This window comes from Symsagittifera roscoffensis, chromosome 1 (genome assembly GCF_963678635.1).
Source record: "Symsagittifera roscoffensis chromosome 1, txSymRosc1.1, whole genome shotgun sequence".
NCBI classification, from domain to species: Eukaryota; Metazoa; Xenacoelomorpha; order Acoela; family Convolutidae; genus Symsagittifera; species Symsagittifera roscoffensis.
In genome coordinates, this window is record NC_087062.1 from 90292826 (window position 1) to 90317735 (window position 24910).

General features: G+C 38.1%; 2 protein-coding genes across 2 annotated transcripts; both read right to left on the minus strand.

Moving 5' to 3' along the window:
- Window positions 1–119: 119 nt before the first annotated feature.
- Window positions 120–11077, minus strand: LOC134851964 (serine-rich adhesin for platelets-like). The gene is made up of 4 exons (XM_063868242.1): window positions 10478–11077; window positions 2271–7624; window positions 1066–2133; window positions 120–934 (listed from the first exon to the last, which is right to left on the minus strand). The coding sequence occupies exons 1-4, from the start codon at window positions 11075–11077 to the stop codon at window positions 211–213; spliced, it is 7746 nt and encodes a 2581-aa protein (XP_063724312.1). The 3' UTR covers window positions 120–210.
- A 255-nt stretch (window positions 11078–11332) lies between these two features.
- LOC134840581 (uncharacterized) lies at window positions 11333–23293 on the minus strand. Its single transcript, XM_063856496.1, has 2 exons — window positions 22694–23293; window positions 11333–15809 (listed from the first exon to the last, which is right to left on the minus strand). Exons 1-2 carry the CDS (start codon window positions 23291–23293, stop codon window positions 11745–11747), a joined length of 4665 nt encoding a protein of 1554 aa, XP_063712566.1. The 3' UTR covers window positions 11333–11744.
- Window positions 23294–24910: the final 1617 nt, after the last annotated feature.

Genomic DNA, 24910 nt, shown 5'->3' on the forward strand with positions numbered 1-24910 from the left:
GGGTTTTTATGACAGCCATTTTTGGCTGACCGACCCTTAATTTTTTTTGTTAAGGCCTGGATTCATTATATTGTTTCACTCCAAGTCAAAACATTTAAACTTTCTGAAAGTTTATTTGCAATAAGAATTGAAAAAAAAATTGGCAAAGAATAAAACAAAACTCAAATTCATACTTTGTTAACAAGATCACTTGGTTTCTCTAATTCGTTTCTAATTTTCAAGGTTCTCATGAAAGAAGGAACTGTCTTCATCATCGTTTGAAAGATCCAAGCCATCACTTTTTGAACTTGGAACCCGCATCACGCTATCAGAAGTCGGATTGACAGACACTGAACCCGAATAAACATCAGGATTTGATTCTTGAACTTCGTCTAGTCGCTCAAACTCAGACATGAGCAGCGTCAGAGATCCTTTTCGATTCGAACTGCGATTTGAATCCTCTGAAAAATTGGACAGCGAAGATTCGGGAGGCACTATTTTTCCGACATCAAAATCTGCACTCACAAAACTATCTGCAGTTCCGGTGTAAGAAGTTGTCGTAAGAGACGGGTCTTCTACATCTCGATAGTTCTTGAACGGCGATGACAGTTGACTTTGATCGACTACACCTTTCGGATCCAGACTAACGGGTGGCCCATTATCGTAGCTGACTTGTATATTTCTCGCATTTTCTTCGTTGGATTCGAAACCCAAGTTTTGATAAGGAGACTGACGACCGGAATTTAGGTCTGCAGATACTACGCCAACTTCTGAAATATCAGAGCTGAAATTTGGAGACTTGGTTTCAGTGATTGCTTTCTGTTTTGGATCATCTCTTGTGACAAGCGGATCATCGTCGGTGACCAGACGAAGCGGCGGTAGTTTGGGTTTCTCATAGGTCGAAATGGTTGATCGTATTGGGGTAACTCCCGTTTTAAACTGATAGGAATTAGGTCTGTCAAAATGAGACGGGTTAAATGAACCGATCATAAACATTTTTTCGCTTATATATTCTAGAAAACTTCCAGATTTATATTCAGAATAGTTTTGTTTGGGATACATTTAACCCGTCTTAAATTTACATACTGCGAAACAGTTTCAAAATTCGAACGGCTGCTGTACAAACCGGTCTCTTTTGAGCCGTCTGTCGAATTTTCCACCGGTTCCTCTTTCGTGATTTCGATTATCTTTTCCTGGTCTCTATTCAATTGTGGTTTCTCTTCGGCATCATCTAGTGAACCTTCATTGGACTGATCATGAGAATTTACAATCAAATTAGAGCTGTGAGTTCTCTCTTGGGTCAGCTTAGCATCTTCAAATTGCTCTAGTTCAACGAGATCAGAAGAATGGGCTGTCTGCACAATTCCTTCATTCTGTTCACGAGGACTTTCAAAAACATCCAAGTTCTCCTCAACTTGACACGGCATAGCTCTTTGAACCACCTCACCCTTTCTTTCAAAATTGTCATAATCAGAAAGGTCAACATCCGGTATAACAGTAATGTTCAACTGCTCTTTTTCTTCTAGAATTTTCTCATGCTCAATTACGTAATTCTCTTCAAGTTTGGAGCTGTGCGCATCCTGGCGAGTTTCGATGTCGTCGTATTGCGCTGCTGACACTCGGTCAGATCCCAGGGCACTTTGCACAACCGAAACATCTATGTTTGAACTCTCATTACCCTGTGAGTCCTTCAAAGGCGAGTTTATATTCAAAAGCTCGTCAGACGAAAACGAAATATCAGAAGAGCCGACTTTCGAAGACTCAGAATTTATTTTCATTTCAGCTGCCGTGTCCGGATACTTGTATACAAACGGCAACGTTTTCATTCTGGATTCCGCGGAGCGATCGAACGATTTCAGGCTAGTATTAGCGTCATTTTCTTTTTCTACTGATATATTAGGCGTGGTTTGAAATTCAGGCGTCACGTCACTGTACACTTCGAGCAAGTTTTCATTTCTTCTGTTCGCAATTTGAGCATTTTGAGCCTCGACATCAGCTGGTTCCTCTGTTGCATGTTGGAACTCAATTCCTGAACTCGAATTAGGAGAAGCGTATTGTTTCACCATTGATTTTCGGCTTTCCTGAGCAACCGATGATGCGGCTTCGAGGGACGATTTAAGATTATGTATTTCTTCTGGCTGTGTGTAAATTGGCCTTTGAAAATGGAACAAGTTATACTTTCTGTTTGAATAATTCGATTTAAAAAAGCAAAAAAAATGAGCTGAAGATATTGTGACAAAACGTATTGCTTAAGTTACGAAATCGCGGAAGTATAACTCGTAATTGATAACGTTTCAAGTTCTGTTCTCGATTCCTGAACGGCAATATTTGAGCTCCCAGTCATTTCTGAAACGTCCGCTGTCTTCATCTGCGACTGCATTATCGAATCTGTATCCTCTTCTAACATTGGATCAAGTGTGCTCTGGATTGGGTTGCTACTGGAACTCGAGTAGTCCAGTAGTGTGACGTCACCAGGACTCGACCGGAACCTAGTGTTCGAACTAGGAGACGGTGTATCAGTCTGCTTCTCCGATACTTCTTTCAAATCCTGCGCTAACGGATCTATATTTCTTCCGGCCGAGCGAGCGGCACCAGATGGTAAATTTCTATTAGACTTATTTTTAGAATTCTTCGCCTCATCTTTTTCATTTTGTATATTTTGCACACCAATTTCCTCTGACAGACTTTTAGCTTTGATTTCTTGTCTCAGGTTTTCATGAAACAAACTTTCCATTTTTTCGTTAGTCGAATTATAAAACGTGGAGTAGTCTGCAAATATTGAATAATTCGACGATTCATTAAATTCGTCCTTTCTGTTTTCATCATATCCTGGTTCGTCCTTAAGATTAAACACGGCTGACGTGGTGCTATAGGTCTGATTTATTGAATCCAAACTCTGACCTTGGTTCTGAGAAGCGGAAAGCAATTTAGCTCTTTCCTGACATTCCATAACATGTTGCTCAAGAACACTTAGTGCGCCGATGTCATCCTTATCGGCCAGTTTACTCTCCCGGAATACCTTAAGACAAATCGGACACGTTGTTTTCGCCTCGTCGGAAGCTCTCTTGTATGACCCAAACTTATTGGACGAACTTATGAGACTTTCATCCTGCCTACTCGCTGCTTCGTTTCTCATTTTCTCAGCAACATTGGCGCAAACCTTGCAGTCTGTTTTGTTTTCATTGTGCGAGCAACTTCTGTCTGCTTCGATAGCACTAAGTCGTCCCGAATGAAATGTAACGTGCTTCGATGTCGCGTCTGGTGATAATTCTGCATCCTGGTCGTTTTTGTTTAAATATTTGCCCACCCTGGCGCATATTGTACAACTTGGGTCCCCTTCGGGTATCTCAACTTTCAATTGTTCTTCTTCAGACAAACCTGAAAGATTTGCAATTGCTTCCCGTTTTTCAATACAAGCCGGTTTGTTGCATTCCTTAGAAACCTCCTCCTCCATTGCATTCCCTTCAGCCTCTGATCTTACTACGCTATTCGAGCTTTCAACCAACTCCACCTTAGCTTCTCTCTTATCTGATATCTTTTCGCTTTTTTGAGCTGCTTTCTTCAAAATATTGCTAGTTGCATATTTAAGAGTTTCCAACTCTTCAGGGAACGGTTCAATTGAATCGTACATTTCGCTGTCCATTTCAGCATGCGTAGCTGTTAGATTGAAGAAAGGTGTCTTGCTGCTATCTAGTGTCTCATTTGGAGTCAAATCACGATGGTACTCAAAAGAGTTCGCAATCTTTGATTCATTCGATTGAGTCGATAACTCAGAATCAATTGTCATTCCATCACTCCCGACATCTGGCGCTGGCGAAGCTGAGAAGTCTGAGTAAATTGCACTCGGGGATTCAGGGCTCATCAATTGCTGCTTCAGAGTACTGGTTGAATATTTAGACACTGGTTTCACCCCTGACTCGAAATCTGGAAGGTGAAATGAGTTCAAATTTATGCTACCTTCAACAGCTGTGGAAGGTTCTGTGTTGTACATATCTTTTGAATCTTTTCGGTACAAAACTTCAGGCTTGACGTCTTCGGAGACGCGAGGTGTCTGTTCGCTTTCATTTGGATCACGTGGCCCAGGACTTTCCAGATCATCAACTCTGGCTTCAGTTTCCTGTAAGTCATTTTCGGTATTAGGCGTTCGAATTGGTTTTCCATGTTTCATAGCACTTAATTTTTCTGCTGTTTCACCACCAGACTCAAAATTAGCCAAATTTTTGTCGACCATGTCCGAGCTTCCTTCCAGCATCGAGTTTGGACTTCTGCCTTCGGTTAGTTTCCATACAGGATCATTAGCCGAAGGCACTTGGTACGAGGGCGATAAATTGCTATCTAGCGCCGACGTATTAAATTGATCTACAGATCCGTTCGAAGTCACACCACTTCCCGACGCTACACTATTCGCACTAATGGGTCGAGACTTCGTTCCAGAACTTCTCGATGCGAATGTCTCTGCATCGCCTATTAAATTAGACTCTTCTGAAGCATTTTCTGAGTTTTCCCTGGATTCGGCCAGATTGAACTCAAATGGAATCGATTCTCCGCTGTCGATCTCTGCCGATGAGCTTCTATCGCTCACTTCTTGTGCAAAAGCGACTGGACTTTTTGGAGATGAATCGTCGTGTTTCTCCGACGTGTCGATTAGATTGATTGAAAGTGGACTCCCCGTTTCTGTTGTCTTTGCAGATGACATCGGAACGCTCAAATTGTCAATAGTCGCCAGTGCTTCAGGTCCTATTTCAGTCGCCAATGTAGAAACATCTCCGTTTCTAATTTGAATATCCTTCGATACCTCCTCATCTAGTGGTAGAAACGTTTCTTCCATAACTTCCTGTGTTGCGATGAAAGGTTTAATATAATCGTCTTGATTTTGCACAAATTTCTGAGGTGGTTCGCATCCAACATAGCATCCATTCATGATGGCGTATTCCATGAACGAATTCCAATACTGGTCTTTCATGAGAACAAAAGGGTTACCTACAATTATCAGCAGTGCTTGTGATCTGGTTATAGAAACGTTGAAGCGGCGGGGGTTTGACAGGAATCCCAGGTTGTGAAAAACATCGCTTTCAACTTTGCTTTCATCTGACCGGACAGTAGAAAGAATTATGACTTGCCTTTCTTGTCCTTGAAACTCTTCTACCGATCCAACTTTCATCTTTCCAAATTCAAACGTCGCCATGAACTGCCTCAATTTTTCTACCTGTTTTCTGTAAGGAGTTATGATTCCGATATCATAGCTTGGTACCATTTGGTCATCTAATATCAGTTTGACATATTTGACAACTTGGACAACTTCAGTAGTATTGAACCAAGACGGGCTATCATTCTCTCGCAAATCATTGCCTCTTACACCACAGAAAATGAGCGGCATCTCTTTATTTGGCAGATGCTGCCAATTAACGAAAGTATCAACCAATTTTCCATCAGCACACGCAATTAGTTCGTCGTTGTAGAATATACGACTCGGAATTGTTAGCAAAGTGAAATGTGACCTGTAATTATCTACAAGCTTCGTCATGACTTTCGGATTGTAGTTCCCCTCCTTCGCGAAAACAGACTCGTCTCTCGCGTATAGCTTTCGATTGGACAGCCGTGCCAGAAACGATTCTCCTAAACCGTACTCTTCGGCTTCGTGAGACCGCAGCACAGGTCCGAGTTGCATCGGATCTCCCGCCAAAATCACCATAGCTTCCGGGTTTCCAGCCGTTAGCACTAGAGGCACCATAGTCTCTGGTTCAGTCGCCTGCCCCGCCTCATCGACAAATACATGTGTGAAATGACTTGGCTTCAGCTCTAACGAGAAGAAATTTCCAGCTGTAGTACATGTGCAGACTACAATTCTGTACCTCACAATGGTTTCTAGCTCGTCCATGTCATTGCAGCAGTACTTGATGATGTCATCGGGAACCGAGTTAAGCGAACGGTTTGCTCCATTGAATCTCACAGCGTCATCCATTCCTACAATTCCCGATGAATTGATGCGCTGAACGATCAAATCCGCTGCACTGTTTGAAGGTGCACATGCAAGAATTCTCGACTCCGGTATGCAAACAAACACTTGGAGAATGCTCTCTACAACTGTGATCGTCTTCCCAGTTCCTGGAGGTCCAAACAGAATATACGGAATTGGGCGACATTCGGCCGCCAAAATCCTTCGGACAGCTGCTTGTTGTCTCTCATTTAAGTTGGGGTTGAAAAACTCCCTGCTTTGTCTGGGCGACTCACAAACACTTGTGTCTAAAGGTTGTGCTTTTCTATGTATCCGACCACTGTCTCTGCGCGTATTGTTTCGGATTCCACCATGAAGCAGAGGCATCACAGGCGCTGCAAACGGTACATTCACTTCATATCCATAACCGAATGCAGCCCTAGATGGCTTAACGACTCTAGGACGACTCTTCGATCCTGGAACATATAATGGCTGCTTTACCTCTAACCACTGAGGAAATAGCAACCACGTAGGAAAATTGGACGAGTAGTCTACAGCCAGATGCGCTTTCTTGAACGAATTTCTATTCGGTAGAAATTGAACGTCTACCTCGTAACCATCATACGATCTATGAAAAGCCTCATTGAATCTGAGAAAAATCGTAGACGCTGTCACTTTATGAATGTATGCTTCATTACACGGAGAGTTGAATCCATAGATGTCATTCGATTGTTTCATCAGAATACGGTCTCCAACGAGCAACGAAGGTCTACCTTCGGACAATCCAGGGACCTCAAGACAAAGAAATTCATTATCTGGCCTCATTTGCACATTGTTCAAGTCAAAAACTGCCATTTCAAGGTCACTTTCAACCTCTTCTATGTACAACAACGCATGGAACTTCGCCTGGTAGTTCTTTGCGCTCAATGGCATCAACAACTCAGGACATACAACAGACATGTCTCTTTTGTCCATAACTGCAGATTTAATTTGATCTGGCACAGGGTAATGATGAAACCTAACTGGAGTTCCAGCTTTGCTACTGTAAACTGGTTTTACTCCTGGCACGAAACTGCCTGTATTTCTTGACCTGTCCAGGGCATTTCCGTGACTTTTTCCACCGTGGCTTGTGGAGGCCATCAGGGACTTAGTGTCAAACATGAGCTCGTCCGGCGAAAAAACGGTGGAGCTCACTTTTCTGAGAGCCTGTCCATTTTCAAAACAAAACTTGCAGAATGTTTCATTACGACCCACGTCTTCTGAATTCAACACAACTTTCACAAACAATGGTTTTTCTTTCCGAATAATACACGGAAACAAACAATCAATAACTAGTTTGTCATCAATAAACAAAGAATAAGGTGTTCCCAAAGAAGCCAACGACACACTCAATAGCTTCGCCGTTTCTCTTTTCTCAGTTGAAACTGTAAAATATTGTATTTTTGTTGTGCCAACTGCTGCTTCCGAGAAAACCATAGATACTGGTTCAATTCTAATGCCCATATCTGTCAAAAGAGACTCCGTAAGACTTAGTCGCGAACTCTGCAAAGACATATCTTCGGAATTTTGAGACTCATCGATCAGCTCGACAATTACTGCTCTCCAATTGCTCCTAGGATGCATTTTGCTTTCGACACACGTCATTTTTACTTTGCTTCCTATAGTGATTTCACAGTTGGACTGATGCACAATCTCCTCTGGTATGAAAGCCTGTGAAAACAACGAAGAAATGGTAAAAAAACAAGGATAGCCGGTTACTGTGCAAGTATCACAGAATGTTCCGATCATGGTATTCGGAAAAACTAGGTTTAAAAAATATTTTTTTTCAAATTAGTGAAGTTTTTTTCTGCTCGGTGTGATAAAAGGATCTGACCTAAAAACAAAATTTAGGCATATTAGACAGTCATAGTAATGTAGGCAAATTGGACAACAATTTTTGTAGAAAAATTAGTAGAAAAACTTATTTTTTTTTCCAAAACTCCAAAAACAGTTTACTTGCTTAAAATAAGGTTTTAAGCTCAGGCCAAGCTGCAGTTAGCAAAAATGAGCAAAAAAGAAATGTCCAAAAACACCTTAAAACTAACGGGTCGGGTCCAGAAAGTTGTAATTTGAGTGGGTAATTATTGTGACCAATTAGCTTGCTTATTGTTCCGACCATTGAAAATGGAGATGAACTTTGTATTCGGGTGTGTTTTAGTTTTTTCTTTGTTTTTCACGCAAAATCAGCTACCACAAATAAGCATCAGACAATGTTGAGTGATAAATCATACTAAAGCCCTTTCAGTCGTGATTCGAACGACATTTAAAAATCAAGAAAAACCGGTTTGAAATTTTTTAATTTTGGTCTAATTTCGAGCTAAAAAAAATTCAGCAAATTTTTTTTTTCGTTTTTCTTGTCACTTTTTTTAAGTTCTATTTTTTCGTTCAGATCTTTGTTAATCATTTCCGAATTAATCATTTTCGAAGAAATGTGTCGATTATGCCTAATTCACAAATGTTTTATTACGCGTTCTTTCATCATTCCACGCACAAAAAACGGCACTAAATTGAGAAAAACACTTTTTGTAGCATTTTGTATGAATGTGATCGGAAAATGTTGGGCTACTTACCCAGCAATTGGACATCCTTGTTAAAATTTGCAATCAAATAAAATCAAGATTTTATTTATTCGATAATGGCACGTGAAAAAATTTAACATACAGGCTAAGCCTAACACTTGCGATACATCGCACTCAGCAGTTCAAGCTAGCGGATAGAAATAGAGACGAAACCACGGTGATATATTACAATAGGTGGTAGATGCAATTTCAATATCTGGATCGCTTTTTGTCGTACTTCGCAAATTATTTATAATTAATTTCAAAAGCAAAAGTTTTTTTTGGCAAAATTGTAAAATTTGAGTTTTTGAATAGCATTTCTTTTGGCATCGTAATGAATTTACAAAAAATATCTTAGTACTAGAACAGTTGGCTGAAAATGAAATGACTATATTATGCATATGAGTTCTCAAATTTAATACATGCACTACACTCAAAAGTACCACCTATTGTATTATATCACCAAACCACTAAGTCCAGTAAAGTATTTAGAAAAAATCTCGAAAAAACTCCATCTTTAATTGAATGTCTCGGAGGACGATCAATTTCGAGAAAACAAAAGGAGAAACATAAAGTGCAGCGTTAACAAAGGACTAATAAAAAATTTATCAATTTACCTTAATCGGTTAAATTTTTAGAGCCATAAAAGTGTCTAGAAATTTTGAGAGCCGAAAAAAATTAAATAATCCAAGAAGCTGTTAAGTCCTCCGAAGCAAACAAAACTAATATTTTGTCGCCCTTTAAACAACCAATTATGAGCCAGATGAGAAGAACATGCTATATCGGCTGATTTGCTTCAAAATTGGTTGCTTTAAAAACGAACACTTTAGAGCGAGAATACCCCTATCAAATCAAAAAACTATTTTAGCCTATTATAAGCCGGTTATAGCCTATTTTAGCCAAATATAAGCCTGTTCGCTCGCTTTGTTCGCGCAAAGGTTTTCAAAAAAATATATATCAATCGACCCATTACAAGATAGTTGTGGTACAAGATTTCGCGTGAAGAAAAAATTTAAAAAAGTAAAGCCACCCGAACTCAAAGCTCCTCCCTATTTTCAATGGTCGGAGCAAAAACTAAAACACGCCCTAACACGAAAACCATTTGTCCCCAATTTCTGGATTTCCTGATTGGTTCTCTTGAAATTTAATCTCATGTCTTATTTTTTAAAACAGAGGTGAAGCTGCACTTCGCAAAAATTAGCGAAACCCAGCTGAGGGAGCCCATGGGATAATAAAGAAGTCATGAAAAAACCTTGAACAGCAATAGCGTGTGAAAAGCGTAAAAATACACACGAATTTTCGGGTGTTTCAATTTTCTTTTTTTGTTGTTTTTTTCCACCAAATAAGGTAGAAAATAAAAAAAAAAGTTTGAATTTTTTGATTTTCTGTTTAATTTCGAGTGAGCGAACAGGCTTACAAAAGTTTATTTTAATCGCTTAAAAGCTTCCAATTGCTTAATTTAAGCGGTAAAAACTTAGTTTTTTTTCGACTTAAGTTAGTTTTTTTTGAGTGTTTTGGCGCCTTTTTAAAAACAAAAACGGAATTTCCAATTTGCTTATTTTACTACGACTGTCGAATATGCCTAAGCTCTAGTTTTTAATTTAGAGTCTTTTATAACACCACGCAGAAAAAAAACTACTACAATTTGAAAAAAAAAAAGTTTTTGTATTTTTTAAGACTTTGATCGAAACTTTCTGTGCTACTTGCACAGTAACCAACTACCCTCATTGCTGGTTGTATTTTCATTTTTCCATGCAGCACACATTAGCAAATATTTAGACAACTCGACAGAGAAATAATGATGTTTCACGCTACGAGCAGTCTTGTTACATGTCGAGTACGATAGGCAATCAACAAAGCGAGCGTGCCCAAAGTTCAAATGTTACAAAAAAAACTTTGTCACGTCCCAAAGCGCTATATGCTGTACCATTACCATAATAATTCATCTAATGTTTGTTTGACCAACCTGATTTTTGGTCAGAAATCCTCGTCTTTGGGTTTCTGAAACGATCGACTCACATTCGATGAGACGCAAAGCCTCCAGGTATGCAACCTTCTGATTTTTCGTAAACTCATCTGGCTTTCCACTAGACGTCACCCTAACCCAGTCACCTGGCATCAAGCTGTGAGTTTGATCAACGTTACGCGTTTCTACCAATTGTCCATTAGTTAATCTGATATTCTGCCCTCTGTCTTCGTAATGATCAATGCACGTTATAAACACAGTAGTACTCATAGTTACCTCATCTTCTTCTTTTACTACTCTCATCCTAACAAATTGGTAATTTTCGAAAAAGTCATCGCAGTACGCCGTGACAACAACCTTAGTTCCAATTTGGATATCCGTTGATCGCGAAGCACTGTTTCTGTCGAAATAGATGAAGTTTTCAAATATTCCGAAGTCATCGGTCAAGTGGCTGATTTTACCCGTGAAGTCTCTCTGAGGCAAACCGGAAAAAGTCAGCCGAGAGCGTTCTATGTATCGCTCCTTGAAAAAATCGCGTCTCTCTTTTAATAATTTTTCATTGTAGTATTTCTCGTATATACAATAGGCTGCAAAGAACATTTTCCTGAAAAAAAAATAACCTTTATAAAAATAACGAGATTAATAAAACAGTCCATAATAGACTAACTTTTTTTTTAATATGCTGATAATTTCTTCAAACGACTTCAAACTTTCTTCTAAGACGTTGAACATAGTTAAATCTTCGAGTTTCAATTCAATGTTTTGTTATAACAGGTGTTCAACGGCCAGTGCGTTTTCATTTATGATAACATCAGAAAAAAACTTACAATGACCAGCAGACTTTTTATTGTACTGGCAATTAACTTCAATGAATCGGAAAATAATTACTACGGCACGCTTATGAATAAAAAATTACTCTTTTTCAAACTATTATAATCTTTTATCGTTACTGATCACGCGGCCACAATGAACACCCCAAGCAGCTGCTCCTCGGCGCTAAAGATATTGTACAACTTGGGTCCCCTTCGGGTATCTCAACTTTCAATTGTTCTTCTTCAGACAAACCTGTAAGATTTGCAATTGCTTCCCGTTTTTCAATACAAGCCGGTTTGTTGCATTCCTTAGAAACCTCCTCCTCCATTGCATTCCCTTCAGCCTCTGATCTTACTACGCTATTCGAGCTTTCAACCAACTCCACCTTAGCTTCTCTCTTATCTGATATCTTTTCGCTTTTTTGAGCTGCTTTCTTCAAAATATTGCTAGTTGCTTATTTAAGAGTTTCCAACTCTTCAGGGAACGGTTCAATTGAATCGTACATTTCGCTGTCCATTTCAGCATGCGTAGCTGTTAGATTGAAGAAAGGTGTCTTGCTGCTATCTAGTGTCTCATTTGGAGTCAAACCACGATGGTACTCAAAAGAGTTCGCAATCTTTGATTCATTCGATTGAGTCGATAACTCAGAATCAATTGTCATTCCATCACTCCCGACATCTGGCGCTGGCGAAGCTGAGAAGTCTGAGTAAATTGCACTCGGGGATTCAGGGCTCATCAATTGCTGCTTCAGAGTACTGGTTGAATATTTAGACACTGGTTTCACCCCTGACTCGAAATCTGGAAGGTGAAATGAGTTCAAATTTATGCTACCTTCAACAGCTGTGGAAGGTTCTGTGTTGTACATATCTTTTGAATCTTTTCGGTACAAAACTTCAGGCTTGACGTCTTCGGAGACGCGAGGTGTCTGTTCGCTTTCATTTGGATCACGTGGCCCAGGACTTTCCAGATCATCAACTCTGGCTTCAGTTTCCTGTAAGTCATTTTCGGTATTAGGCGTTCGAATTGGTTTTCCATGTTTCATAGCACTTAATTTTTCTGCTGTTTCACCACCAGACTCAAAATTAGCCAAATTTTTGTCGACCATGTCCGAGCTTCCTTCCAGCATCGAGTTTGGACTTCTGCCTTCGGTTAGTTTCCATACAGGATCATTAGCCGAAGGCACTTGGTACGAGGGCGATAAATTGCTATCTAGCGCCGACGTATTAAATTGATCTACAGATCCGTTCGAAGTCACACCACTTCCCGACGCTACACTATTCGCACTAATGGGTCGAGACTTCGTTCCAGAACTTCTCGATGCGAATGTCTCTGCATCGCCTATTAAATTAGACTCTTCTGAAGCATTTTCTGAGTTTTCCCTGGATTCGGCCAGATTGAACTCAAATGGAATCGATTCTCCGCTGTCGATCTCTGCCGATGAGCTTCTATCGCTCACTTCTTGTGCAAAAGCGACTAGACTTTTTGGAGATGAATCGTCGTGTTTCTCCGACGTGTCGATTAGATTGATTGAAAGTGGACTCCCCGTTTCTGTTGTCTTTGCAGATGACATCGGAACGCTCAAATTGTCAATAGTCGCCAGTGCTTCAGGTCCTATTTCAGTCGCCAATGTAGAAACATCTCCGTTTCTAATTTGAATATCCTTCGATACCTCCTCATCTAGTGGTAGAAACGTTTCTTCCATAACTTCCTGTGTTGCGATGAAAGGTTTAATATAATCGTCTTGATTTTGCACAAATTTCTGAGGTGGTTCGCATCCAACATAGCATCCATTCATGATGGCGTATTCCATGAACGAATTCCAATACTGGTCTTTCATGAGAACAAAAGGGTTACCTACAATTATCAGCAGTGCTTGTGATCTGGTTATAGAAACGTTGAAGCGGCGGGGGTTTGACAGGAATCCCAGGTTGTGAAAAACATCGCTTTCAACTTTGCTTTCATCTGACCGGACAGTAGAAAGAATTATGACTTGCCTTTCTTGTCCTTGAAACTCTTCTACCGATCCAACTTTCATCTTTCCAAATTCAAACGTCGCCATGAACTGCCTCAATTTTTCTACCTGTTTTCTGTAAGGAGTTATGATTCCGATATCATAGCTTGGTACCATTTGGTCATCTAATATCAGTTTGACATATTTGACAACTTGGACAACTTCAGTAGTATTGAACCAAGACGGGCTATCATTCTCTCGCAAATCATTGCCTCTTACACCACAGAAAATGAGCGGCATCTCTTTATTTGGCAGATGCTGCCAATTAACGAAAGTATCAACCAATTTTCCATCAGCACACGCAATTAGTTCGTCGTTGTAGAATATACGACTCGGAATTGTTAGCAAAGTGAAATGTGACCTGTAATTATCTACAAGCTTCGTCATGACTTTCGGATTGTAGTTCCCCTCCTTCGCGAAAACAGACTCGTCTCTCGCGTATAGCTTTCGATTGGACAGCCGTGCCAGAAACGATTCTCCTAAACCGTACTCTTCGGCTTCGTGAGACCGCAGCACAGGTCCGAGTTGCATCGGATCTCCCGCCAAAATCACCATAGCTTCCGGGTTTCCAGCCGTTAGCACTAGAGGCACCATAGTCTCTGGTTCAGTCGCCTGCCCCGCCTCAACGACAAATACATGTGTGAAATGACTTGGCTTCAGCTCTAACGAGAAGAAATTTCCAGCTGTAGTACATGTGCAGACTACAATTCTGTACCTCACAATGGTTTCTAGCTCGTCCATGTCATTGCAGCAGTACTTGATGATGTCATCGGGAACCGAGTTAAGCGAACGGTTTGCTCCATTGAATCTCACAGCGTCATCCATTCCTACAATTCCCGATGAATTGATGCGCTGAACGATCAAATCCGCTGCACTGTTTGAAGGTGCACATGCAAGAATTCTCGACTCCGGTATGCAAACAAACACTTGGAGAATGCTCTCTACAACTGTGATCGTCTTCCCAGTTCCTGGAGGTCCAAACAGAATATACGGAATTGGGCGACATTCGGCCGCCAAAATCCTTCGGACAGCTGCTTGTTGTCTCTCATTTAAGTTGGGGTTGAAAAACTCCCTGCTTTGTCTGGGCGACTCACAAACACTTGTGTCTAAAGGTTGTGCTTTTCTATGTATCCGACCACTGTCTCTGCGCGTATTGTTTCGGATTCCACCATGAAGCAGAGGCATCACAGGCGCTGCAAACGGTACATTCACTTCATATCCATAACCGAATGCAGCCCTAGATGGCTTAACGACTCTAGGACGACTCTTCGATCCTGGAACATATAATGGCTGCTTTACCTCTAACCACTGAGGAAATAGCAACCACGTAGGAAAATTGGACGAGTAGTCTACAGCCAGATGCGCTTTCTTGAACGAATTTCTATTCGGTAGAAATTGAACGTCTACCTCGTAACCATCATACGATCTATGAAAAGCCTCATTGAATCTGAGAAAAATCGTAGACGCTGTCACTTTATGAATGTATGCTTCATTACACGGAGAGTTGAATCCATAGATGTCATTCGATTGTTTCATCAGAATACGGTCTCCAACGAGCAACGAAGGTCTACCTTCGGACAATCCAGGGACCTCAAGACAAAGAAATTCATTATCTGGCCTCATTTGCACATTGTTCAAGTCAAAAACTGCCATTTCAAGGTCACTTTCAACCTCTTCTATGTACAACAACGCATGGAACTTCGCCTGGTAGTTCTTTGCGCTCAATGGCATCAACAACTCAGGACATACAACAGACATGTCTCTTTTGTCCATAACTGCAGATTTAATTTGATCTGGCACAGGGTAATGATGAAACCTAACTGGAGTTCCAGCTTTGCTACTGTAAACTGGTTTTACTCCTGGCACGAAACTGCCTGTATTTCTTGACCTGTCCAGGGCATTTCCGTGACTTTTTCCACCGTGGCTTGTGGAGGCCATCAGGGACTTAGTGTCAAACATGAGCTCGTCCGGCGAAAAAACGGTGGAGCTCACTTTTCTGAGAGCCTGTCCATTTTCAAAACAAAACTTGCAGAATGTTTCATTACGACCCACGTCTTCTGAATTCAACACAACTTTCACAAACAATGGTTTTTCTTTCCGAATAATACACGGAAACAAACAATCAATAACTAGTTTGTCATCAATAAACAAAGAATAAGGTGTTCCCAAAGAAGCCAACGACACACTCAATAGCTTCGCCGTTTCTCTTTTCTCAGTTGAAACTGTAAAATATTGTATTTTTGTTGTGCCAACTGCTGCTTCCGAGAAAACCATAGATACTGGTTCAATTCTAATGCCCATATCTGTCAAAAGAGACTCCGTAAGACTTAGTCGCGAACTCTGCAAAGACATATCTTCGGAATTTTGAGACTCATCGATCAGCTCGACAATTACTGCTCTCCAATTGCTCCTAGGATGCATTTTGCTTTCGACACACGTCATTTTTACTTTGCTTCCTATAGTGATTTCACAGTTGGACTGATGCACAATCTCCTCTGGTATGAAAGCCTGTGAAAACAACGAAGAAATGGTAAAAAAACAAGGATAGCCGGTTACTGTGCAAGTATCACAGAATGTTCCGATCATGGTATTCGGAAAAACTAGGTTTAAAAAATATTTTTTTTCAAATTAGTGAAGTTTTTTTCTGCTCGGTGTGATAAAAGGATCTGACCTAAAAACAAAATTTAGGCATATTAGACAGTCATAGTAATGTAGGCAAATTGGACAACAATTTTTGTAGAAAAATTAGTAGAAAAACTTATTTTTTTTTCCAAAACTCCAGTTTACTTGCTTAAAATAAGGTTAGCAAAAATGAGCAAACAAGAAATGTCCAAAAACACATTAAAACTAACGGGTCGGGTCCTGAAAGTTGTAATTTGAGTGGGTAATTATTGTGACCAATTAGCTTGCTGATTGTTCCGACCATTGAAAATGGAGAGGAACTTTGTATTCGGGTGTGTTTTAGTTTTATCTTTTTGTTTTTCACGCAAAATCAGCTACCACAAATAAGCATCAGACAGGGTTGAGTGATAAATCATACTAAAGACCTTTCAGTCTTTTTAAAAATTTTAAAAATCAAGAAAAACCGGTTTGAAAATTTTAAATTTTGATCTAATTTCGAGCTAAAAAAAAAACCTTTTTTTTTCGTTTTTCTTGTCACTTTTTTATAAGTTCTTTTTTTTTCGTTTTTCTTGTCACTTTTTTATAAGTTCTTTTTTTTCGTTCAGATCTTTGTTAATCATTTCCGAATTAATCATTTTTTGTTGATTATGCCTAATTCACAAATGTTTTATTACGCGTTCTTTCATGATTCCACGCACAAAAAACGGCACTAAATTGAGAACGGCACTAAAAAAATTAAATAATCCAAGAAGCTGTTAAGTCCTCCGAAGCAAACAAAACTAACATTTTGTCGCCCTTTAAACAACCAATTATGAGCCAAATGAGACGAACATGCTATATCGGCTGATTTGCTTCAATTTTGGTTGTTTTAAAAACGAACACTTTAGAGCGAGAATACCCCTATCAAATCAAAAAACTATTTTAGCCTATTATAAGCCGGTTATAGCCTATTTTAGCCAAATATAAGCCTGTTCGCTCGCTTTGTTCGCGCAAAGGTTTTCAAAAAAATATATATCAATCGACCCATTATAAGATAGTTGTGGTACAAGATAAGGTTAGCAAAAATGAGCAAACAAGAAATGTCCAAAAACACATTAAAACTAACGGGTCGGGTCCTGAAAGTTGTAATTTGAGTGGGTAATTATTGTGACCAATTAGCTTGCTGATTCTTCCGACCATAGAAAATGGAGAGGAACTTTGTATTCGGGTGTGTTTTAGTTTTATCTTTTTGTTTTTCACGCAAAATCAGCTACCACAAATAAGCATCAGACAGGGTTGAGTGATAAATCATACTAAAGCCCTTTCAGTCTTTAAATTTAAAAATCAAGAAAAACCAGTTTGAAATTTTTAAATTTTGATCTAATTTCGAGCTAAAAAAACTCTGCAAATATTTTTTTTCGTTTTTCTTGTCACTTTTTTATAAGTTCTTTTTTTTTCGTTCAGATCTTTGTTAATCATTTCCGAATTAATCATTTTTTTGTCGATTATGCCTAATTCACAAATCTTTTATTACGCGTTCTTTCATCATTCCACGCACAAAAACGGCACTAAATTGAGAAAAACACTTTTTTGTAGCATTCTGTATGAATGTGATCGAAAATTCTGGGCTACTTACGCAGCAATTGGATATCCTTGTAAAAATTTGCAATCAAATAAATCAAGATTTTAATTTATTCGATAATGGCACGTGAAAAAATTTAACATACAGGCTAAGCCTAACACTTGCGATACATCGCACTCAGCAGTTCAAGCTAGCCGATAGAAATAGAGACGAAACCACGGTGATATATTACAATATGTGGTAGATGCAATTGCATAGCTGGATCGCTTTTTGTCGTACTTCGCACATTATTTAAAATTAATTTCAAAAGCAAAAGTTTTTTTTGGCAAAATTGTAAAATTTGAGCTTTTGAATAGCATTTCTTTTGGCATGGTAATGAATTTACAAAAAATATCTTAGTACTAGAACAGTTGGCTGAAAATAAAATGACTATATTATGCATATGAGTTCTCAAATTTAATACATGCACTACACTCAAAATTACCACCTATTGTAACATATCACCAAACCACTAAGACCAGTAAAGTATTTAGAAAAAATCTCGAAAAACTCCATCTTCAATTGAATGTCTTGAAGGACGATCAATTTCGAGAAAACAAGTGGAGAAACATAAAGTGCAGCGTTAACAAAGGACTAATAAAAAATTTATCAATTTACCTTATTCGGCTAAATTTTTAGAGCCATAAAAGTGTCTAGAAAATCTGTGAACCGAAAAAAAATTAAATAATACAAGAAGCTGTTAAGTCCTCCGAAGCAAACAAAACTAATATTTTGTCGCCCTTTAAACAACCAATTATGAGCCAAATGAGACGAACATGCTATATCGGCTGATTTGCTTCAATTTTGGTTGTTTTAAAAACGAACACTTTAGAGCGAGAATACCCCTATCAAATCAAAAAACTATTTTAGCCTATTATAAGCCGGTTATAGCCTATTTTAGCCAAATATAAGCCTGTTCGCTCGCTTTGTTCGCGCAAAGGTTTTCAAAAAAATATATATCAATCGACCCATTATAAGATAGTTGTGGTACAAGATAAGGTTAGCAAAAATGAGCAAACAAGAAATGTCCAAAAACACATTAAAACTAACGGGTCGGGTCCTGAAAGTTGTAATTTGAGTGGGTAATTATTGTGACCAATTAGCTTGCTGATTCTTCCGACCATTGAAAATGGAGAGGAACTTTGTATTCGGGTGTGTTTTAGTTTTATCTTTTTGTTTTTCACGCAAAATCAGCTACCACAAATAAGCATCAGACAGGGTTGAGTGATAAATCATACTAAAGCCCTTTCAGTCTTTTTAAAAATTTTAAAAATCAAGAAAATCCGGTTTGAAAATTTTAAATTTTGATCTAATTTCGAGCTAAAAAAAAACTTTTTTTTTCGTTTTTCTTGTCACTTTTTTATAAGTTCTTTTTTTTCCGTTTTTCTTGTCACTTTTTTATAAGTTCTTTTTTTTTCGTTCAGATCTTTGTTAATCATTTCCGAATTAATCATTTTTTGTCGATTATGCCTAATTCACAAATGTTTTATTACGCGTTCTTTCATCATTCCACGCACAAAAAACGGCACTAAATTGAGAAAAACACTTTTTTGTAGCATTTTGTATGAATGTGATCGAAAGTTCTGGGCTACTTACGCAGCAATTGGATATCCTTGTAAAAATTTGCAATCAAATAAATCAAGATTTTAATTTATTCGATAATGGCACGTGAAAAAATTTAACATACAGGCTAAGCCTAACACTTGCGATACATCGCACTCAGCAGTTCAAGCTAGCCGATAGAAATAGAGACGAAACCACGGTGATATATTACAATAGGTGGTAGATGCAATTGCATAGCTGGATCGCTTTTTGTCGTACTTCGCACATTATTTAAAATTAATTTCAAAAGCAAAAGTTTTTTTTGGCAAAATTGTAAAATTTGAGCTTTTGAATAGCATTTCTTTTGGCATGGTAATGAATTTACAAAAAATATCTTAGTACTAGAACAGTTGGCTGAAAATAAAATGACTATATTATGCATATGAGTTCTCAAATTTAATACATGCACTACACTCAAAATTACCACCTATTGTAACATATCACCAAACCACTAAGACCAGTAAAGTATTTAGAAAAAATCTCGAAAAACTCCATCTTCAATTGAATGTCTTGAAGGACGATCAATTTCGAGAAAACAAGTGGAGAAACATAAAGTGCAGCGTTAACAAAGGACTAATAAAAAATTTATCAATTTACCTTATTCGGCTAAATTTTTAGAGCCATAAAAGTGTCTAGAAAATCTGTGAACCGAAAAAAAATTAAATAATACAAGAAGCTGTTAAGTCCTCCGAAGCAAACAAAACTAATATTTTGTCGCCCTTTAAACAACCAATTATGAGCCAAATGAGACGAACATGCTATATCGGCTGATTTGCTTCAATTTTGGTTGTTTTAAAAACGAACACTTTAGAGCGAGAATACCCCTATCAAATCAAAAAACTATTTTAGCCTATTATAAGCCGGTTATAGCCTATTTTAGCCAAATATAAGCCTGTTCGCTCGCTTTGTTCGCGCAAAGGTTTTCAAAAAAATATATATCAATCGACCCATTATAAGATAGTTGTGGTACAAGATAAGGTTAGCAAAAATGAGCAAACAAGAAATGTCCAAAAACACATTAAAACTAACGGGTCGGGTCCTGAAAGTTGTAATTTGAGTGGGTAATTATTGTGACCAATTAGCTTGCTGATTCTTCCGACCATTGAAAATGGAGAGGAACTTTGTATTCGGGTGTGTTTTAGTTTTATCTTTTTGTTTTTCACGCAAAATCAGCTACCACAAATAAGCATCAGACAGGGTTGAGTGATAAATCATACTAAAGCCCTTTCAGTCTTTTTAAAAATTTTAAAAATCAAGAAAATCCGGTTTGAAAATTTTAAATTTTGATCTAATTTCGAGCTAAAAAAAAACTTTTTTTTTCGTTTTTCTTGTCACTTTTTTATAAGTTCTTTTTTTTCCGTTTTTCTTGTCACTTTTTTATAAGTTCTTTTTTTTTCGTTCAGATCTTTGTTAATCATTTCCGAATTAATCATTTTTTGTCGATTATGCCTAATTCACAAATGTTTTATTACGCGTTCTTTCATCATTCCACGCACAAAAAACGGCACTAAATTGAGAAAAACACTTTTTTGTAGCATTTTGTATGAATGTGATCGAAAGTTCTGGGCTACTTACGCAGCAATTGGATATCCTTGTAAAAATTTGCAATCAAATAAATCAAGATTTTAATTTATTCGATAATGGCACGTGAAAAAATTTAACATACAGGCTAAGCCTAACACTTGCGATACATCGCACTCAGCAGTTCAAGCTAGCCGATAGAAATAGAGACGAAACCACGGTGATATATTACAATAGGTGGTAGATGCAATTGCATAGCTGGATCGCTTTTTGTCGTACTTCGCACATTATTTAAAATTAATTTCAAAAGCAAAAGTTTTTTTTGGCAAAATTGTAAAATTTGAGCTTTTGAATAGCATTTCTTTTGGCATGGTAATGAATTTACAAAAAATATCTTAGTACTAGAACAGTTGGCTGAAAATAAAATGACTATATTATGCATATGAGTTCTCAAATTTAATACATGCACTACACTCAAAATTACCACCTATTGTAACATATCACCAAACCACTAAGACCAGTAAAGTATTTAGAAAAAATCTCGAAAAACTCCATCTTCAATTGAATGTCTTGAAGGACGATCAATTTCGAGAAAACAAGTGGAGAAACATAAAGTGCAGCGTTAACAAAGGACTAATAAAAAATTTATCAATTTACCTTATTCGGCTAAATTTTTAGAGCCATAAAAGTGTCTAGAAAATCTGTGAGCCGAAAAAAAATTAAATAATACAAGAAGCTGTTAAGTCCTCCGAAGCAAACAAAACTAATATTTTGTCGCCCTTTAAACAACCAATTATGAGCCAAATGAGACGAACATGCTATATCGGCTGATTTGCTTCAATTTTGGTTGTTTTAAAAACGAACACTTTAGAGCGAGAATACCCCTATCAAATCAAAAAACTATTTTAGCCTATTATAAGCCGGTTATAGCCTATTTTAGCCAAATATAAGCCTGTTCGCTCGCTTTGTTCGCGCAAAGGTTTTCAAAAAAATATATATCAATCGACCCATTACAAGATAGTTGTGGTACAAGATTTCGCGTGAAGAAAAATTTTAAAAAGTAAAACCACCTGAACTCAAAGCTCCTCCCTATTTTCAATGGTAGGAGCAAAAACTAAAACACGTACTACACGAAAAACATTTGTCCCCAATTTTTGGATTTCCTGATTGGTTCTCTTGAAAATTAATCTAATGTCTTACTTTTTAAAACAGAGGTGAAGCTGCACTTCGCAAAAATTAGCGAAACCCAGCTGAGGGCGCCCTTGGGATAATAAAGAAGTCTTGAAGAAACCTTGAACCGCAAAAGCGTGTGAAAAGCGTAAAAATACAGACGTGTGTTCGTATGCCGAGTAAAAGTCTATTGTTATTGATTCGACTGTTGAGAATTTTCGGGTGTTTTAATTGTCTTTTTTGTTGTTTTTTTCCACCAAATAAGGTAGAAAATAAAAAAAACGGTTTGAAAGTTTTGATTTTCTGTTTAATTTCGAGTGAGCGAACAGGCTTACAATAGTTTATTTTAATCGCTTAAAAGCTTCCAATTGCTTAATTTAAGCGGTAAAAACTTAGTTTTTTTCGACTAAAGTTAGTTTTTTTTGAGTATTTTGGCGCCTTTTTAAAAACAAAAACGGAATTTCCAATTTGCTTATTTTACTACGACTGTCGAATATGCTTAAGCTCTAGTTTTTCATTTAGAGTCTTTTATAACACCACGCAGAAAAAAAAAACGACTACAATTTGAAAAAAAAAACGTTTTTCAAGACTTTGATCGAAACTTTCTGTGCTACTTGCACAGTAACCAACTACCCTTATTGCTGGTTGTATTTTCATTTTTCCATGCAGCACACATTAGCAAATATTTAGACAACTCGACAGAGAAATAATGATGTTTCACGCTACGAGTAGTCTTGTTACATGTCGAGTACGATAAGCAATCAACAAAGCGAGCGTGCCCAAAGTTCAAATGCTACTAAAAAAACCTTGTCACGTCCCAAAGCGCAATCTGCTGTACCATTACCATAATAATTCATCTAATGTTTATTTGGCCAACCTGATTTTTGGTCAAAAATCCTCGTCTTTGGGTTTCTGAAACAATCGACTCACATTCGATTAGACGCAAAGCCTCCAGGTATTCAACCTTCTGATTTTTCGTAAACTCATCTGACTTTCCACTAGACGTCACCCTAACCCAGTCACCTGGCATCAAGCTGTGAGTTTGATCAACATTACGCGTTTCTACCAACTGTCCATTAGTTAATCTGATATTCTGCCCTCTGTCTTCGTAATGATCAATGCACGTTATAAACACAGTAGTACTCATAGTTACCTCCTCATCTTCCTTTACTACTCTCATCCTAACAAATTGGTAATTTTCGAAAAAGTCATCGCAGTACGCCGTGACAACAACCTTAGTTCCAACTTGGATATCCGTTGATCGCGAAGCACTGTTTCTGTCGAAATAGATGAAGTTTTCAAATATTCCGAAGTCATCGGTCAAGTGGCTGATTTTACCCGTGAAGTCTCTCTGAGGCAAATCGGAAAAAGTCAGCCGAGAGCGTTCTATGTATCGCTCCTTGAAAAAATTGCGTCTTTCTTTTAATAGTTTTTCATTGTAGTATTTCTCGTATATACAATAGGCTGCAAAGAACATTTTCCTGAAAAACAACCTTTATACAAATAATGAGATTAAAAAAACAGTCCATAATAGACTAACTTTGTTTTTTTTAATATGCTGATAATTTCTTCAAACGACTTCAAACTTTCTTCTAAGACGTTGAACATAGTTAAATCTTCGAGTTTCAATTCAATGTTTCGTTATAACAGGTGTTCAACGGCCCGTGCGTTTTCATTTATGATAACATCAAAAAAAAACTTACAATGACCAGCAGACTTTTTATTGTACTGGCAATTAACTTCAATGAATCAGAAAATAATTACTACTGCACGCTTATGAATTAAAAAATCACTCTTTTTCAAACTATTATAATCTTTTATAGTTACTGATCACTCGGCCACAATGAGCACTCCAAGCAGCTGCTCCTCGGCGCTAAAGATATCCCACAGCAGAGATAGCTCAGGCGAAGCTATAGTGAGTTTAGAAGGCCAACTGATGCAGCAGAAAGCCAAATATCACAAGTTCATCGAGTACTCAAAAAACGTACTTGCTGCTCTTCAAGCTCAACTGCAGAAAGATCGACAAGAAGTTGAAGGAGTTTTGGAAGCGCGAAATAAAGAAATCGATAAACTGAAGAAAGACAAGAATGTGATATTGAAGAAGTTGGCAGCAAAAAGTTACCAGAATGCACAGTTGAAACGCAAACTGATACGCTACCAAAGAGAAGAAGTTTTTTTTGAGAACAAGAAAAAAGAAATGCTTCGGAAGAAAACGACTTCAAGATCATCAAAGAAAAGAAAGCGAACTCCAGTTCTCGCGGTTCAAAAACTCAAAAAACTACGCTTCAAGTCGAAGACCAACGTCAGGCGACGCAAATTAAACGACGGACATCTTTTATCGCCAGAAATAGGCGATCTTGAAATCGACTATGCCAACCAAAAGGCTAACGAGTGGAAGATGAAAACTGCAGAACGACCCACCATTGTAACGAGCTTCAAGGGAGATAAACACCAAGCAACACTCTTTCCCGACAAAAATGATGTGAAATCAATAAGTTCAAGTAACGACGACAGCGAAACTTCACCCTCTGAGAAGGAAAACAGTATTATTAAACGAAAATTGGACAGATCACCTGACAGGAATTCATGCAGCAGACAATCATCGATAACTTCTAGTAAAAATTCACAGAGTACGTCCAGTCGCCAGTCATCATCAAATTCGGTAAATGAAGCTGAAGAGCTCAAGTCTGATTGTTCAGATGCTGAGTCAAATAACGACGAAGTGTTTGATAACCTCAAAGCAGGTCACGAATCGAAACTTCGTTTGGACAATCTGATAGATACTGTGGAGCAATTACGACCAATTGAAACGTCTTTTAAAAAGAACTCCCACACTATGTCTGAATCAGATACATCAACTGTCGTAATGCAAACAACTTCGGCAGAGTTGACTTCTAGGGTAGTAGAAGACAGGAATTCTAGTGAATTTTATTCGCATAGCTCGGAGGAAGACGATCAAGAAATCGAAACTGAATCTGATACTTATAACTCAGAGCCTGAAAAACAAATTCAGTCACAAAAAGAAAGTCAGAGTACCGTTACATCTAGTTCATCGGATTTTGAAAACATAAGTCTCCACGGGAAAGAAGAAGTG